General features: G+C 43.3%; 1 protein-coding gene across 1 annotated transcript in view; it reads left to right on the top strand.

The window, feature by feature from the left end:
• The window catches only part of SI (sucrase-isomaltase), a 230,712-nt gene that overhangs the window by 98,665 nt on the left and 113,336 nt on the right, over positions 1-18,711 (top strand). Inside the window, exons 18-21 of the mRNA XM_030216421.1 lie at positions 558-712; positions 6,406-6,490; positions 15,911-15,967; positions 16,134-16,255. Coding sequence (XP_030072281.1) covers positions 558-712; positions 6,406-6,490; positions 15,911-15,967; positions 16,134-16,255 — 419 coding nt within the window. The remainder of the gene's footprint in view (positions 1-557; positions 713-6,405; positions 6,491-15,910; positions 15,968-16,133; positions 16,256-18,711) is intronic.

Below are 18,711 nucleotides of genomic sequence, written 5' to 3'. Positions count from 1 at the left end.
CCAACCCCTCCCCTTCTCCCTCCCTCCCTACCGACCCCTTCGTCTCCCCCTTCTCCCTCCCTACCTACGGACCCCTTCATCGTTCTGCCGCCATTGCTCCGCACCTCTTGGACACACCGGACGCCATTGTTCCGCCCTCGACGTCATGACGTTTGACGCGAGGGCGGGGCCCCTAGCCTGGGCGATTTCGGTGGCTTCACCACCATGGTCTTACGAACCGTTCTGAAAGGAAGTGACAGTGACGTCACTGTCCTCAGAACGTTGAGGGTGAGTTTTATTATATAGGATATGAGTATTTGTTATTTTATTAATAAAGAGTATATGATTTTTTATGTCATAGTTACTGTAATTTTGGATATTTATCATTGCGTAACTATATTGAAAAATAGTGTTATACCAAGGGGTAATTGATTGTCTATGTTTATCTTAGTAGATTTTCAATCCCTAATCTTGTTATATTTAGATAGATAGGTATAAATTCTCAATCATAATTCAAAAGAAGAACGTAAGAAAAATATCCAGGTCTGTCATAGTAATTAATTCCCCTTTATTTTTAGCCTCAAGACCCAGCATACTTTGGAGCAAATTCTCTACTGGTGCAAACCTCCAAGCACTATTTGAACATTCGTTATACATTATTGCCTTACCTCTACAGTCTCTTCTACCGTGCTCACACCAGAGGCGACACAGTAGTGAGACCAGTAATGCATGAGTAAGTAGAAAACGAAAATTAAAGATTCATGAATTGAAGGAAACCTGTATTATTTTAAGTAAATGTAATTGCTCAATATTATTTGCATAGATTTCCAGTGACATGAAATATAGTGATCATTTCATACATTAATGCTTTAATTGGCTACAGGGTTTCAGATGGAAACATCTATATTATACTACCCAATATACTAGTAATTTATGTTTGATGCTCATTATGGTAATCCCGTCTCTTCATACTATAGAAAACGTCTTTCAAAACTAACATGCATTCAATTTCTTCGTTTTGAGCAGCAAGCTCTGGAACGCCTTACCAAGATCGATTTGAATAGTCAATAACCATTTACCCTTCCGGAAGCTGTTAAAAACTCACCTTTTCAAGCAAGCCTACACAAATGACTTTAACTTCAATTAGGAATCCATCTGAGATACCCGGATCTGACTATTTGACTGAACTTGAAATATGCTTCCTCATTTATCCTTTTGAATTCATCCCTCTCCCGTCCAACATTATTCATTCTTCCATAATTTACAACACACTATCCCAATGTACACATTCTTCCCACTCCCTCATCTACCACCTCCTCCCTTACCCATTTTACTTACCCACTTTTATTGTCCACCTCTTTATATACTATATTCAGCTGTTTTATCCATTTTGTGTTATCTTGTAAACCTGTTATATTTGTAAGCCGCATTGAGCCTGCTAATAAGTGGGAAAGCGCGGGGTATAAATGTTACAATACAACATGTAAAAGGTTGACCCCCAAATTCTATATGTGGTGCTCAAAATTGTGTGTGCAAATTTGGGCATGTGCCCAATTTGTGTGCACGATTTAATTGAACAAGTCAATTAGTGCCAATAATTGGGTGCTATCAATTATTGGCACTAACTGGCAACAATTAGAATTTACGCGTGCATCTTTCTAGTTGAGATTCTATAAAGATGCTTGTGTATATTTTTCCATGCAGATCCGAAAAGGGGACACGGCCATGAAAGGGTCAAGGTCATTCCTAGAATTCATGTTATAGAATATGATAGATCTGTGCCTAATTTAGGTACAAGGATTTATGCCAAGTTTCAGTTGGTGTAAATTCTCGCGCCCATAATTGGGTGCAGATTCTGGCACTAAGGGCCGAAACACCAGCAGTGTCGGGTCATTGTCCTGCTTATAATCGAACGAGAAAAACGCCCAAGTTCTGATCTAAATCGGGAGATAGACGTTTATCTCACAAAAACGAACAACACGGTATAATCGAAAGCCGAACTTGGACGTTTTCAACTGCACTCCATCGCGGAAGCATACAAAGTTGACGGGGGCGTGTCAGAGGCGTGGTGAAGGCAAGCATGGTTATCACCCGAACAGAGATGGGCGCCTTTCGCCGATAATGGAAAAAAAGTATGCGTTTGTAGCTAGAATTTAGGGCACTTTTCCTGGACCCTGTTTTTTCACGAATAAGGCCCCAAAAAGTGCCCTACATGACCAGATTACCCCCAGAGGGAATCGGGGATGACCTCCCCTGACTCCCCCAGTGGTCACTAACCCCCTCCCACCACAAAACATGATGTTTCACAACTTTTTATTTTCACCCTCAAATGTCATACCCACCTCCCTGGCATCAGTATGCAGGTCCCTGGAGCAGTTGTTAGGGGGTGCAGTGGACTTCAGGCAGGTGGACCCAGGCCTATCCCCCCTACCTGTTACAATTGTGCTGCTTAATGCTTAGTCGTCCAACCCCCCCAAACCCACTGTACCCACATGTAGGTGCCCTCCTTCACCCCTTAGGGCTATAGTAATGGTGTAGACTTGTGGGCAGTGGGTTTTGAGGGGGATTTTGGGGGGCTCAACACACAAGGGAAGGGTGCTATGCACCTGGGAGCTCTTTTACCTTTTTTTTTGTTTTTGTAAAAGTGCCCCCTAGGGTGCCCAGTTGGTGTCCTGGCATGTGAGGGGGACCAGTGCACTACGAGTCCTGGCCCCTCCCACGAACAAATGCCTTGGATTTATTCGTTTTTGAGCCGGGCGCTTTCATTTTCCATTATCGCTGAAAAGCAAAAACGGCCAGCTCACAAATTGTCGAATAAAACATGGATGTCTATTTTTTTCAAAAATACGGTTCGGTCCGCCCCTTCACGGACCCGTTGTCGGAGATAAACGCCCATGGAGATAGACATTTTCGTTCGATTATGCCCCTCTGTGTGGTTGATCTACGCTGTGCAACTAAAGAACTTTGTCCCATTTATTGGAAGCTCTTTGCACTTTTTTGTGCTTTTTTTTTAGTAAAATCTGAAATAAAGCCAACATCATTTGGTGTTAGTTGACTTATTTAAGTTGGGTGGTGCAATGAAGGAGTGTGAGTGCTTATGTTATAGCACATGCATGCAAAAATATCTTCATAAAATCAGCCTCCGCGTGAATTAACTTTCTGATACAACGGAAACTGCATTTTTATGCCACGTGCATAGTTGCTTTCCTGTAGAATTACAAAAACCGGGCATTTATTTTAATTTGAAAGGCTGATGAGCTCTTGAATTGTCAAGATTACTGATTTTCTTCTAATGCTGCTGCTAACTGCAGCAACACAGAGGTTTCCAGTTTTCACGTCAATCACTGCGAATTCAGTAATTGCTAGTTATCATAACCCTCCACATCCACAGCTCTGCAATCATTAATAATGTGGTTGTTTCAATACCTGGGAAAAACGTTATTAGACATATACTATACTGCACATGTCCAATTTATTACATTAATTCAAGAACTTTCAATAGCACTTGGGACTCTTCGGAGAGCAGCTTTTTAACTATATCATAGATGAAAGTTGACAGTTGCCCAAGGTAGCTGAGAATGACCTAAATGAAGAGCAGCCAGATATGAAGGATTCCAAATTACCCGATTCAACTGATAATAATGAGTGGGTAGAGAACTGGAATAAAAGTCATTGATTTATGTGAACGTGTCCTAATTCCAGAAGTCAAAATTGAATAGTTAGTTAATGGAGGCTAGGCAGTATTTTACAAAAGCTGCAGCGAATGTGAAAACCAAATTAAAATACATGGATCTCTATTTCCTTAGAACAATGTGGAATTAACAAAAAAAAAAAATCCTGGAAAGATGGCATCCTTGAGTAAATGCCTAGAAATAACCACCATATGCATGTTGTGATATCCCCCTTCTCACTCAGGGTGACCTGGTTCTCAATATGCAAATCATATGCAGATTAGTGTGCTACCCCTTCTCACTCAGGGTGACCTGGTTTCCACTCAGCAAATTAAGCAGGTCTCACCAACTGCATATATCTCAGGCAACCCTTTATTCTAGCCCCTGGGCACACTTCTTCTAGCCTAACACTTTATGCTTTCATAGATCTTCACATTGAGCCTCCCCACACAGATACATGGGCTCAGTACTATACCAATACTTTGGGGACTCTCAACCCCAGGCTTTGCAGCCTGCTTCTCTTAGTCCTTCGGACACACAGTCCCTCTTTGAACACACAGTTCTAGACACACAGTCAAACTAATGCTTTAGGGACTTCTTACCCCAGGATTTTCAGCCTGCTGATCTCCTTTGGACACCCAGTCCACCCCCAAGTCCATCAAGTTAGCCAGTATCTTTCAGGGGCTCTCTCTTCTTCTGCTGCTAGCTCACTTCCCTCCTTTCACAACTCAGGTGGGGTATAAAGTGGTTAATTAGCCACCCAGGACCCAGCCCATAATCTCCTACACCTGTGGGCCTCCCAGGGCTCTCCCCGGTCCTAGCGACCTCTAACTTCTTCTAGCGCCCTCTAGTGGCCTACACCCTATAGGACACCCTCTAACTTATCACAATGTGCAAACTACTCATGTCCAACAATGCATCTGCAGATGGAGGACATCCTCAGCAGTATATACATAGATGATGTCACAATGATGGATGTACATGTTGCAACATTTTATATAGTGTCCCCATATAGGTTACATGTGGAAGCAGTGTTGTGCCCACCACTTGTCCCTGCCTTCCTGCACTCCACATGTTCATGGCTTCCACTTCTGCATTACGTAGCAATCTCTAGAGAGTATTACCATAGTATCATGGAGGGAAAGAACTTCTATGAGGCAAAGGGTGACCCCCCCCTGGCATGCCTGATATTCTCTAATGAGGGTGCTCTGTTGCAGCACAGACATTCTGGAAATTAGCCTGGATGAACCTGGTAAACAGCAATCCTATGCCCCCACACCAAGACCTGATAGATACCCACATAGCAGAGAGATATTACATATGGAGGAGATCCCAAAGCATTTAACAGCCAGAAATGCTCCCTGTCATGCTAAATTGTGCATACTAAAACAACAAAAACAAACAAACAAAAAAAATCACTAAAATGCAGAAACAAAATGAAAATATACAAAAGAACAATAGCAAGTGAAATTTCCCATAATTACTCTTATTTATGAAAAGGAAGTCAAGCCTTATTAATCTGTTTGTGATTATTGCTAAAAATAGCAGTTGGGGCATTTTTTACTAAGGCGCACTCACGTTTTTAGCGTGCGCTAAAGTTGTGGGCACGCTAAACATTAGAGACGCCCATAGGAATGCACTGGCGTCTCTAACATTTAGTGCACCCACAATTTTACCGTTCCAAAAGCGTGAGCGCGCCTTAGTAAAAGATCCTTTTAATGTGTGAATTAGTACGCGCTGATAACACGTGAGTGTTGTAAAGTAACTATGTTGGCGTGACAATTAGGACATACTAATTCAAATGTTAACTACATGGCATGTTAGGGTCGGAGAATGGGCATTGCACATGTCTATTTTTTGGTGCTGCCCATGCCCCGCCCCCAACATGCCCCCTTGAAGTTTGGACAAACTGTGGTGAAAAACATCTAAAACCGGGGGTGTTAAAAATCGCAGCTTGGGTATGTTTGAGAGAGAAACGTCCTTCTGCCACCTTATGACATTTTTTGGATATGTTTTTTTTTTGTTTTGAAAATGAGCCCCACTATGTCACAAAACTACACATTGAAAGGAGAAATTAGACCTTACCTGCTAATTTGCTTTCCTTTAGTCCCAGGATTGGACTGATGGGTTGTGCACGCCTTGAAAGAGCCAAGTTGTAATCCTTCCGTTCATGAGTGATTTCTAAGGCCAAAGAGAGAAGTTCAGTTGCCCCTCATTCACTCTTTAAAACCACAGGTTCAAACAAGGAATTATCCCATATTCAATTGGGCGAGTCAAATGTGCTTGAGCAAGTAGTGGTTTGTCAGCAAGTACTACTACTACTATTTAGCATTTCTATAGCGCTACAAGGCGTATCTAGCGCTGCACAAACATAGAAGAAAGACAGTCCCTGCTCAAAGAGTTTACAATCTAATAGACAAAAAAAAATGTAAGCAAATCAAATCAATTAATGTGTACAGGAAGGAGGAGAGGAGGGTAGGTGGAGGCGAGTGGTTACAAATGGTTATGAGTCAAAAGCAATGTTAAATAGGTGGCCTTTCAGTCTAGATTTAAAGGTGGCCAAGGATGGGGCAAGATGTAGGGGCTTCTACTATTTGCATGTGTATTTACCATATACCTTTGTAAACTAGCTTTTTAAATGTGTAAATGTTCTTCCAAAATGACCTCTTTTGTAATTTAGGACTTAAATGTGCATAACAAAACATTAACCAAAAAAAGGAACCTTAATGGAGCAGTTAAATTTATATTTATTTAGGTTCTATTCAGATGAAGCAACATGGGGTGTGGATCGGCAGTTCCTGTGGGGTCCTGGACTTCTTATCACACCAGTGTTAGATCCGGTAAGTTTGATGTAGTTTTACTTCTAACTTGTTATCTCTATACTTTATTTTCTCTGCTTTGCCTTTTCTTTTAGAACCCTCTCCACGTGTAAATGGTGGTAGTCATATATGTAGACTGCATACAAGTGTAAATGGTGATTTCAGAAAGAGGGTATTTAAATGCTGGGGTTTAAAGGAGGAACTGTAAGTTAGTGATAGGCTGATATCCTTAATATTTTAGCAAGTTTTAAATTACGGAAAAACTCAAAAAACACTAAGATGGAGTCAGCAGTCCAGCAGCGAGAGGGGTGCTATCCAGTCTTTTGCATTGAGTGTCACATGTATGATTATCTCCCAATTGGTGAGGTGTCATATGTGTGTGCCCGATGCAAAGAGCTCCTAGCTCTCAGAGAACGTGTCCGTTCCCTTGAGGCTAGAGTAGCAGACTTGATGGAGCTGAGGGAGACAGAGAGGTACATAGAGGAGACCTACAGGGATGTTGTAGAGAAGTCCCACCTCCAGTCAGGTAGCCCCTGTGCTACCTTGGAGGAGGGAGGTCTCCTAGAAGGAGAGCATCACCCTGGTGAAGTAGGAAGTACTCCTGTAGCCAGGACCTGCCCACCAGGGGATGTATTATCCTTTCGCACCGAGGATATATCTCCAAATGTTGCCCGGGAGGGAAAGGTTAGGACAGCTGTTGTACTTGGTGATTCGATCATTAGGCATATAGATAGCTGGGTGGCTGGTGGACGTGAGGATCACCTGGTGACTTGCCTGCCTGGTGCGAAGGTGGCGGACCTCACGTGTCACCTAGATAGGATTCTAGATAGTGCTGGGGAGGAGTCCGCTGTCTTGGTACATGTGGGTACCAATGACATAGGAAAATGTGGGAGAGAGGTTCTGGAAGCAAAATTTAGGCTCTTAGGTAGAAAGCTGAAATCCAGATCCTCCAGGGTAGCATTTTCTGAAATGCTACCTGTGCCACGCGCAGGGCCCAAGAGACAGGCAGAGCTCCAGAGTCTCAATGCGTGGATGAGACGATGGTGCAGGGAGGAGGGCTTTAGATTTGTTAGGAACTGGGCAACATTCTGGGGAAGGGGGAGCCTATTCCGAAAGGATGGGCTCCATCTTAACCAGAGTGGGACCAGGCTGCTGGCATCGGCGTTTAAGAAGGAGATAGAGCAGCTTTTAAACTAGAAATGGGGGGAAGGCCGACAGTCGCTCAAAAGAGCATGGTTCGGGATAAGGTATCTTTCAAAGATATCACCATAACAGGGAAGATAGAGTATCCTGATAGTGAGGTTGCAAAAGAGATTGTAGTAGATCGGGTATCTTTAAATAACAATAAAAATCAGACAAAAGATTGCCAATTAATACTGTCAAGTACTAAGCATGATGTACTTAGGAACAACAAACATAGTTTGAAATGTCTATATGCGAATGCCAGGAGCCTAAGAAATAAGATGGGGGAGTTAGAATATATTGCACTAAATGAAAAATTAGATATAATAGGCATCTCTGAGACCTGGTGGAAGGAGGATAACCAGTGGGACACTGTCATACCGGGGTACAAATTATATCGTAGTGATAGGGTGAATCGGATTGGTGGAGGGGTAGCATTGTATATTAACGAGAGCCTTGAATCAAATAGATTGAAAATTCTGCAGGAAGCAAAACACTCCTTGGAATCACTGTGGATTGAAATTCCATGTGCAAAGGGGAAAAGGATAGTGATAGGAGTGTACTACCGTCCGCCTGGCCAGGACGAACAGACGGATGCGGAAATGTTAAAGGAAATCAGGGACGCAAACAAACTGGGCAACACAATAATAATGGGGGATTTCAATTACCCGCATATAGACTGGGGTAATGTAACATCTGTACACGCAAGGGACATAAGATTTCTTGATGAAATCAAGGACAGCTTCATGGAACAGCTAGTTCAGGAGCCGACAAGAGAAGGAAAAATACTAGACTTAGTCCTTAGTGGTGCTCATGATCTAGTGCAAGGGGTAACGATACGAGGGCCGCTTGATAACAGTGATCATAATATGATCGGTTTTGATATTGGCATTGAAGGAAGTGAAACTAGGAAATCAAGTACGCTAGCGTTTAACTATAGAAAGGGTGATTACGACAAAATGAGAAAAATGGTGAAAAAAAGACTGAAAGGAGCAGCTCGCAGAGTAAAAAACTTGCATCAGGCGTGGATGCTGTTTAAAAACACCATCCTGGAGGTTCAGGACAAATATATTCCACGTATTAGAAAAAAGGGAAAAAAGCCTAAACGTCAGCCGGCGTGGCTAAACAGTAAGATAAAGGAAATCATTAGAGCCAAAAAACAATCCTTCAGAAAGTGGAGAAGAGAACCAACTGAAAGTAACAGGATAGATCATAAGGAATGCCAAGCCAAATGCAAAGCGGAGATAAGGAGGGCAAAAAAGGACTTTGAGAAGAAATTAGCGTTGGAAGCAAAAATACATAGTAAAAACTTTTTTAGATACATTAAAAGCAGGAAACCGGCCAAAGAGTCGGTTGGGCCGCTGGACGAAAATGGTGTTAAAGGGGCGATCAAGGAGGACAAAGCCGTAGCGGAGAAATTAAATGAATTCTTTGCTTCGGTCTTCACCGAGGAGGATTTGGGGGGGGACACCGGTGCCGGAAAGAATATTTGAAGCGGGGGAGTCGGAGAAACTAAACAAATTCTCTGTAACCTTGGAGGATGTAATGGGTCAGTTCAGCAAGCTGAAGAGTAGTAAATCACCGGGACCTGATGGTATTCATCCCAGAGTATTAATAGAACTAAAAAATGAACTTGCGGAGCTACTGTTAGAAATATGCAATCTGTCCCTAAAATCGAGTGTAATACCGGAAGACTGGAGGGTAGCCAATGTTACTCCGATTTTTAAGAAAGGTTCCAGAGGAGATCCGGGAAATTATAGACCGGTGAGTCTGACGTCGGTGCCGGGCAAGATGGTGGAGGCTATTATTAAGAATAAAATTGCAGAGCATATACAAAAACATGGACTGATGAGACAAAGTCAGCACGGATTTAGTGAAGGGAAGTCTTGCCTCACCAATCTAATGCATTTTTTTGAGGGGGTAAGCAAACATGTGGACAATGGGGAGCCGGTTGATATTGTATATCTGGATTTTCAGAAGGCGTTTGACAAAGTGCCGCACGAAAGACTCCTGAAGAAATTGCAGAGTCATGGAATCGGAGGTAGGGTATTATTATGGATTAAGAACTGGTTGAAAGATAGGAAGCAGAGAGTAGGATTGCGTGGCCAGTATTCTCAGTGGAGGAGGGTAGTTAGTGGGGTCCCGCAGGGGTCTGTGCTGGGTCCGTTGCTTTTTAATGTATTTATAAATGACCTAGAGATGGGAATAACTAGTGAGGTAATTAAATTCGCCGATGACACAAAATTATTCAGGGTCGTCAAGTCGCAGGAGGAATGTGAACGATTACAGGAGGACCTTGCGAGACTGGGAGAATGGGCGTGCAAGTGGCAGATGAAGTTCAATGTTGACAAGTGCAAAGTGATGCATGTGGGTAAGAGGAACCCGAATTATAGCTACGTCTTGCAAGGTTCCGCGTTAGGAGTTACGGATCAAGAAAGGGATCTGGGTGTCGTCGTCGATGATACGCTGAAAGCTTCTGCTCAGTGTGCTGCTGCGGCTAGGAAAGCGAATAGAATGTTGGGTGTTATTAAGAAGGGTATGGAGTCCAGGTGTGCGGATGTTATAATGCCGTTGTATCGCTCCATGGTGCGACCGCACCTGGAGTATTGTGTTCAGTACTGGTCTCCGTATCTCAAAAAAGATATAGTAGAATTGGAAAAGGTACAGCGAAGGGCGACGAAAATGATAGTGGGGATGGGACGACTTTCCTATGAAGAGAGGCTGAGAAGGCTAGGGCTTTTCAGCTTGGAGAAGAGACGGCTGAGGGGAGATATGATAGAAGTGTATAAAATAATGAGTGGAATGGATCGGGTGGATGTGAAGCGACTGTTCACGCTATCCAAAAATACTAGGACTAGAGGGCATGAGTTGAAGCTACAGTGTGGTAAATTTAAAACGAATCGGAGAAAATTTTTCTTCACCCAACGTGTAATTAGACTCTGGAATTCATTGCCGGAGAACGTGGTACGGGCGGTTAGCTTGACGGAGTTTAAAAAGGGGTTAGATAGATTCCTAAAGGACAAGTCCATAGACCGCTATTAAATGGACTGGAAAAATTCCTCATTTTTAGGTATAATCTTGTCTGGAATGTTTTTACGTTTAGGGAGCGTGCCAGGTGCCCTTGACCTGGATTGGCCACTGTCGGTGACAGGATGCTGGGCTAGATGGACCTTTGGTCTTTCCCAGTATGGCACTACTTATGTACTTATGTACTTATCCACATCACACAGAGATTTCAAGGGGGCATGATGAGAGCATGGTTTGGTTAGGGTATAGCCAGGACAAATTTCTAAACATGTATTCCCCGTTTTATAAAGGGGATACATATGTATGGGAAAATACACCAGCTAAGAGCCATGCTCAGGTTTTTGAAAAGTGCTTGGTTCAGCCTGGGTTGTGCACAAGGGATTAAGGGAATCATTCTTCTTAAACTCCAGTTGTTTGTTTCTGCCTGCAAAATGAAGCCACGTTTCAGCTATGGCCCCACTACTTAAATGGGGAAGCCACAACACGAAGACATGGAAGCCACAACACGAAGACCAGGATCACCAGCATTCATTTTGTCCACCTCCGTTTCTAAAATGGCTGTTTCCACCACATATACCAGCCAATGCACATGCACTCCGGCAGTAGTTTAGAAAATGCTATGCAATATAGGAAATGCTAGCCCCTGGGGCAGACTGATAGTGATCTAGGCCCCTAGGTAGTAAAGGTCATTTGCCCCCCCCCCCCCCGGCCACTGCCCCCTCCACCGCTGCCTCCCTCCCACACACTAGAGTTCCCACAGCCACCGCAGCTGCCACCCCCTCCCACACACTACAGTCTCTGGGCCCTTCCTGGTCCTACCTTGAAGAACCCTGGTGGTCTAGTGGCTTCTTTGGGGGCAGGAAAGAACCCCACTCTTTCCTTCCCACTACCACTATTTTGCCTGATGCTGTCATGTTTTCAAAATGGGTGCCGAGACTTCCTGTGGTAGTCTTGTAGGTCTCAACAGTCTCACATGACTGCCACAGGAAGTCTGGCAGCCATTTTTAAAAACACGACAGCACTGGGCAGAATAGTGGTAGTGGGCAGAAAGAGTGGTGTTATTTCCTAGAGGCCACTAGACCACCAGGTCCTTTCAAGGTGGGACTGGGGAGTGCCCACTGAGACTTGGGGGGGCTGTAGTGTGCAGTGGCGGTGGGGAGAGCCTGTGGGCCCTCGGGCACTGCCCAGTTGCCGGAATGATCAGTCCACTCCTGGCCAATGCCATATCCTATGTGGTACCAAAAGATGAAGATTCTGCCTACAGATCCAATAGCCTAATGTAGAAAAGACAGTCGTGTTTTGGCATCAGGAGTCATAATACCTTTACATTCAGCGATTCAGTTATGATCAGTACATATACAAGAATAGGGGTAACACATCAAGCGCTTAGCTGTGTCAAGTCTTTTCTACATTTGGTTATTTGATCATTGACACCCTGGGGATCCTTGTCTTTTGTTGCCTTACTTTCTCCATTTTGTTATTGCACACTCGTGAGGCCCAAATCTCCTTCTTTGGTTTCTAAATATATCATGTGGTTTCATGTGGTTGTCAAAATAGAACAATAGGGATTTTTTTTTCATTTTGTTATTAATAGTTTGTAGGAATCTTACATGTTTGATTTAAGATTATTGACAAGAAGTCCTGAAATGAAACATGTCTTAAAATAAAGCCTCATCCCAAAAATAATATGGAAAATGAAATTAAACAGTATTCTAAAGCACACCCTTGCTGCACACATTTCTATTTGATAATATGGGCATGTATTTTTCTTACGGTGAATTGCACATATATTTTTGAGTATTCAAAAGTGTATTTTCAAACCCCAAACCATAGCCACTCCCACAAATAATTTGCCTTCACATATTATTTATTTTATTTTTGTTACATTTGTACCCCGTGCTTTCCCACTCATGGCAGGCTCAATGCAGCTTACATGGGGCAATGGAGGATTAAGTGACTTGCCCAGAGTCATAAGGAGCTGCCTGTGCCTGAAGTGGGAATCAAACTCAGTTCCTCAGTTCCCCAGGACCAAAGTCCACCACCCTAACCACTAGGCCACTCAAGCCCTGGAGCTTTTCTGAGATGGGCCTGATACTCAAAAGACTTCTACCATAAAACTCTGAAGGCCCTGTTTACTAAGCTGCACTAAGGGCACCTTACTGTTTTTAATGTGTGCTAAACGCTAAGTAGTCCTTTTACCAAGCTGCCGCAATAAGGACCCTGCACTAGCGGCAGGGGTCATTTTTCCCACATGCCAGGGCCATTTTTTTCTGTAGCCGGTAAAAGTGGAAAAAATGGCCATGCGGTAAGATAACTCTTACAGCATGGCCATGCAAGGAGAGGGGAGCCATTACCACCACTCACTGATGTGGCGATAAGAGCTCTGGCGCTAACCTGGTGGTAATGACCGCCAGGTTAGCACTATGCAAGACATTTCTGGGGGTTTTCTTTTTCCCTCAGAAATGGCACACGCTTGGGGCGGGACTACTGCCGGCGGCCACATTGTGCCGGCGGTAATCCCGGAAGAGGGAGCAGTAAGCCCGTGTTAGACTTACTGCCACTCTGTTAAAGGGCCCCCTAGTCACATATGGGAAGGGAAATGGGACTTGATATACCGCCTTTATGAGGTTTTTGCAACTACATTCAAAGCAGTTTACATATATTCAGGTACTTATTTTGTACCAGGGGCAATGGAGGGTTAAGTGACTTACCCAAAGTCCCAAAGAGCTGCAGTGGGAATCGAACTCAGTTCCCCAGGATCAAAGTCCACTGCACTAACCACTAGGCTACTCCTCCACTCATTCCACCAATAAGAGCCAACCTCATCAGTGATGTCACAATGGCTTGATTGCCCAATAGGCTCTAATATTGTGATGTCATAAGGGAAAGGGGGAAAGAGAAATGGGACTTGATATACCGCCTTTATGAGGTTTTTGCAACTACATTCAAAGCGGTTTACATATATTCAGGTACTTATTTTGTACCAGGGGCAATGGAGGGTTAAGTGACTTGCCCAGAGTCACAAGGAGCTGCAGTGGGAATCGAACTCAGTTCCCCAGGATCAAAGTTCACTGCACTAACCACTAGGCTACTCCTCCACTTTAGCGTGGGTGACTCTAGCGTTTAATGCGCACTAAAAACGCTAACACGGCTTAGTAAACAGGGCCCTGAACCTTGATTTTCTGCTTTGATTCTAAGATCCCAAAACAAAGTACAATAAAAAGGCAATGTAAATAGAGCCCCTTTCACTAATTCACGATAACTTAAAATGGCCAAAGATAGTTCTGCTATTTATTTTATTACAATACATTACATCCAGGCTTATATCCTGCTAACACCTTTACAAGTACTAAGTGGGTTACAGATAGCAATAAAACCAGAACATACTTCTGGGAAGATAAACTAGTCAAATAGAAAAGCTAATCCTGCTACAATTTTAAAAGTTTTTATATTTTTCCTAAAAGAGAGATATGATTGAGAAAAGGAAAATATTCCAGCAATATCTTTCCATAGGCGTGCTGCTTGAATGGCCAAAGATTTATCAAAAAGCACTAATCTTTTCTTACACTTAATTGATGGAAATGTAAAAAAATATATATCAGTATCACATCTCCTAACTCTGTGAGAAAATGCAAAGCAAAAATGAACAAACAGGAATCTGCCCATGCAACGTTTTAAAAAGAAAACAACCTAACTTGAAAAAGACGCTGGCCTCAACAGGCAACCAATGAAGCTTAACATAAAAGGAAGAGACACTACCAAACTTGAATAAGCCAAAGATTAGTCTGATTGCCTTATTCTGTATTGTTTGGAGCTTCTTCAATGACCCCCTTGTACAATCCAAATAGATCAAATTGCCTACTGACCTTGCCTGTACCTGGATTTCTCTTGTGTCTGCTGCCTGCCTACTGACTCTGCCTGTACCTGGATTACTCTCATGTCTGCTGCCTGCCTGCTGACTCTGCCTGTACCTGGATGGGAAGGACTACTGAGTTAGTGTATCGTAATTTATATGCACTAACTGGTTAGAGCAGGAATGCCCAATCTCCACCCCTGACACACCCTAATCAAAAAATTATTTAGAACAATTGGCACAGACGTATTTAGGGCCCAGTAAACTTTATAGCGCATGTTAAAAATCAGCACACACTAATGCTAGAAACGCCCATAGGAATATAACAGGTGTCTCTATCATTAGTGCGTGCTAAAATGTTTGCGTGCCTACAGCGAGGCTTAGTAAACAGAGCCCGTAAAAACAACCATGGTAGTCTATCTTTTGTTGCGTCAGGCACACGTTAGCACCTAATGCAGATTGTAAAAGAGCCCCTTAACCCAGTGGTTCCCAAACCTGGTCCTGGAGGCACCCCAGCCAATGAGGTTTTTAAGATACCCTCAATGAATATTCATGAGAGAGATTTGCATGCAGTGGAGGCAGTGTATGCAGATCTCTCTCAAGAATATTTATTATGGATATCCTGAAAACGTGACTGGCTGGGGTGCCTCCAGGACCAGGTTTAGGAACCACTGCCAACTGGTTGAGGGTTGAATATCAGCACCCAACTGGTTAAGTACTGACTCCACCTCATCTCTGCCCCTGGACCACTCACTGAATAGCCGGTTGTGGCTTTGGGGTTAGAGCCGATATTCAGCAGCACTATCCGATTAAGGGGCCCTTTCACTAAAGGGTTGCCGTGTGGCAACCCGGAACTACTGCTGGCCTAACGCGGATGCCGGTGGCAGTTCCACCCCCAGTGCACGCTATTTCCATTGATACAGAAAATCAGGTCTGATTTTCTATCACAAGGGTTACTCGGCAGTAATCGGGCTACGTCATGCGCTACCCAGTTTCCGCCAGGTTAGCACCGGAGCCCTTACCTCCACCTCAACGGGTGGCGGTAAGTGCTTCCCCTCCAAATGTCTGCATGGCAAGTGCAAACTTACCACACGGCCGTTTCTCTTTTTTTTTGGCCTTTTCACCCACTGCGGTAAAAGCGGCCCTAGCGCGTGGCAAACATGAAAGCTGTCACTAGCGCAAGGTCCCTTTTACTACAGCTTAGTAAAAGGGTCCCTAAGTGTCGCGGAATATCAGCAAATATCCTCAGACACTCAACCAGCCTCTCCTTCCTGGTTAAATTGCTTTGAATATTGTCTTCTAAGTGTAAATATAAAAAGAATTTAGCCTTGATGAAAAAGATTGTGTTAGCTTATAACACTATTTTTCTATCATTTCAGGGTACAACCACAGTGAATGCCTATATGCCTGATGCAGTGTGGTATGAATATGAAACAGTAAGTTCAGAGTATTTGATCACACCCATAAACTGCACCATTTGAAGACAGGCTGGTGGGGTGAGAGAATGGCAGGGTTGGTGTTGTATAGGGGGAAGAATTATAGGGCCAGGACTATGTTGGTGAAGAGACCTGGGGTAATAATTTATGTATTTTTGCAAACCAGGGTAATAAATATTCACGAAAAACAATGGTTAACATGAATCTTCCAGCGGATAAAATTGGACTTCATCTAAGAGGCGGCTACATTTATCCTACTCAAAATCCAGCAAACACTACAGTATACAGGTATTAGTAAAAGCTAAATTTACAGTTCAGATTAGACTGCAATCTGAGTTTACGTGTTGCATTAAAGCTAGAAATAAATGTCAGAATTGTATTCTTGAACAGGTCTACAGTAATATGTTACATTTATTTCAGTCTGGGCAAACTTTTCAGATCAGACCACAATCTAGGATCAGATCAATAAATATTTTACTCAGATCTGTAAATATTTTACTCATTTACTTGAATGATCAGAGTCCACTTTCTGCTTGTATAAGATCTCAAGTGGGATTTAGATTTCTGTTTATTTTGGAAATGCAAAATACATGCATAGTTCTAAAGCTTGCATATTGGACTAGATTCAGTAAACGGCACACAAATTTGGGCACCGAAAAAATGCAAAGATGGTTTTATTCTATATACGGAGCTCCAAATTGGATGCCGTTTATAGAATAGTGTTGTAGCACCATGATCCGTGCCCAACTTTTGAGTGCAAGTATTTATACCAATTGAAACCACGTATAAATCCTTGCATGTAAATTAGGTGCAGATCCCACGAATTCTACAATACTACATGCATTTTTAGTGAATGCCCCTGACCTGCCCATGTCCCTCCCGTGATCACGCCCCCTTTTCAGTTGCATGCTAAAAGATTTGTGCATGCATCTTTAATAGAAGAGTGCTTAGGAAGATGTGCATGCAGATCCAAATTATTAGTGCTAATTGGCTCTTTACTCAATTAAATTGCGCATATAAATTGGACATGCAATTTTGAGCATTGTATATAGAATTCAGAGGATTGGATATAAGTCTAATAGGGGTCCTTTTACTAAGGTGTGCTGAAAAATGGCCTGCGGTAGTGTAGGCACAGGTTTTGGGCCTGCGCAGAATCATTTTTCAGTGCACCTGTAAAAAAAGGCCTTTTTATATTTTTTGCCGAAAAAGGACATGCAGCAAAATGAAAATTACTGCATGTCCATTTTGGGTCTGAGACCTTTCCGCCAGCCATTGGCCTAGCGGTAAAGTCTCACGGGATAACTAGGTGGTAATGTCCTACGCATGCCAAATGCCGCATCCGATACACGCGACAGAAAATAAAAATTATTGTTTGGCCAAGTGCCAAAAATGAAATTACCGCATGAGCCATGCGGTAACCGTGCGGTAACTCCATTTTGGCGTGTGTTGACACTTACGCGGCTTAGTAAAAGGGTCCCTTATTTTGTGTTTGCACGCATATTCTTTGTAACTACCTTGAAAGCCTGACCAGCTGTTGGGTAACAAGGATTTGAGAAGAATTGTAGTAAAGGATGTTAGACCCACTTTTGCAGCAAACATCCACATTAGTGCTCCCTTTAATGCATTAATGTTATGGTGTCTAAGGCATGAAGTCGGCAGGCTATGACATGTTGATCATTAGGGGACCTCCTTGAAAAAGCTTTTGCGAAACACGTGCCGTGTTGGAGCACTGTGTCCCTATTACCAACAAATTTTGAATTTTCCATCTTAAGATGAGTATATTGATTATTCAAAAAAGCTAAAGATTTAAGCTATTTACAACCATAAACTGAATTTAAGGACAGTGGAGGCAGTTGAGCCGATGACGATGTGAGCACATGAGACTCTGCTAAAAGTGTGAAAGCAGGTACGGCGCGGCTGAGGTTCATTGCCTATCACTTTAAATATAAGGGTTATGTTGAAGCTGATTGTTCTTGATATTCAATAAAGGAGTATTGGATTCTAGTGGCTGATGTTATGAGTGGCATTAGTTCATACCCAGTGGAATGGAGAAGTAGCTTAATAGCTAGTGCGGTGGTCTAAGAACCACTGCAGCTCCTTATAACTCAGGGCAAGTCAATTAGGAGCCCTTTTACAGCTACCACGGCACTGGTCTGCGCCAATCAGAAGCCGGGTGGTAGTGCCTACCCCCCCCCCCCCCCCCCCAGTGCACCATTTAAAAAAATATTCTGCATCGGGTTAGCACGGGAGTCCTTACTGTCTCCTAAATAGGTGGTGGTAAGGAAATGGCTGCGCGTCAAATGGTTAACTTGCCACATGGCCATTTCTATTACAACAACAAAACTTTTACCTGCTGCAGTAAAAGGAGGCCTCAGACAGCGGCAAACCCATGCGCCGACATCACTGTGGGCCCCCTTATACCGCAGAGTGCTAAAAAGAGGCCCTTAATCCTCGGTTGACCCAGGTACAAAAACTTAAGATTGTACTTAGATTGTGAGCCCAGAGAATGTACTTGTACATAATATATGTAAATTGCTTTCTCTGTACCACTGAAAAGTAGTATATCAGATTCATTACTATTTACCCTGACCTTTTTCCATCCACCAATCCCTTGAAGCTCTCCTGGCCTTCTACCCCATCCAAAGTGAGAGTGCATTCAATAAGGATTGCAGGGGATACAACCAGTGGCATTCCTAGGGTGGCTGACACCCGGGGCGGATCGCCGATGCACCCCCCTCCCCGAG

The sequence above is a fragment of the Microcaecilia unicolor genome, chromosome 10, assembly GCF_901765095.1.
Source record: "Microcaecilia unicolor chromosome 10, aMicUni1.1, whole genome shotgun sequence".
NCBI classification, from domain to species: domain Eukaryota; kingdom Metazoa; phylum Chordata; class Amphibia; order Gymnophiona; family Siphonopidae; genus Microcaecilia; species Microcaecilia unicolor.
The sequence above is the reverse complement of the archived record's forward strand: the minus strand, read 5'-3'. Positions and strand labels throughout refer to the sequence as shown.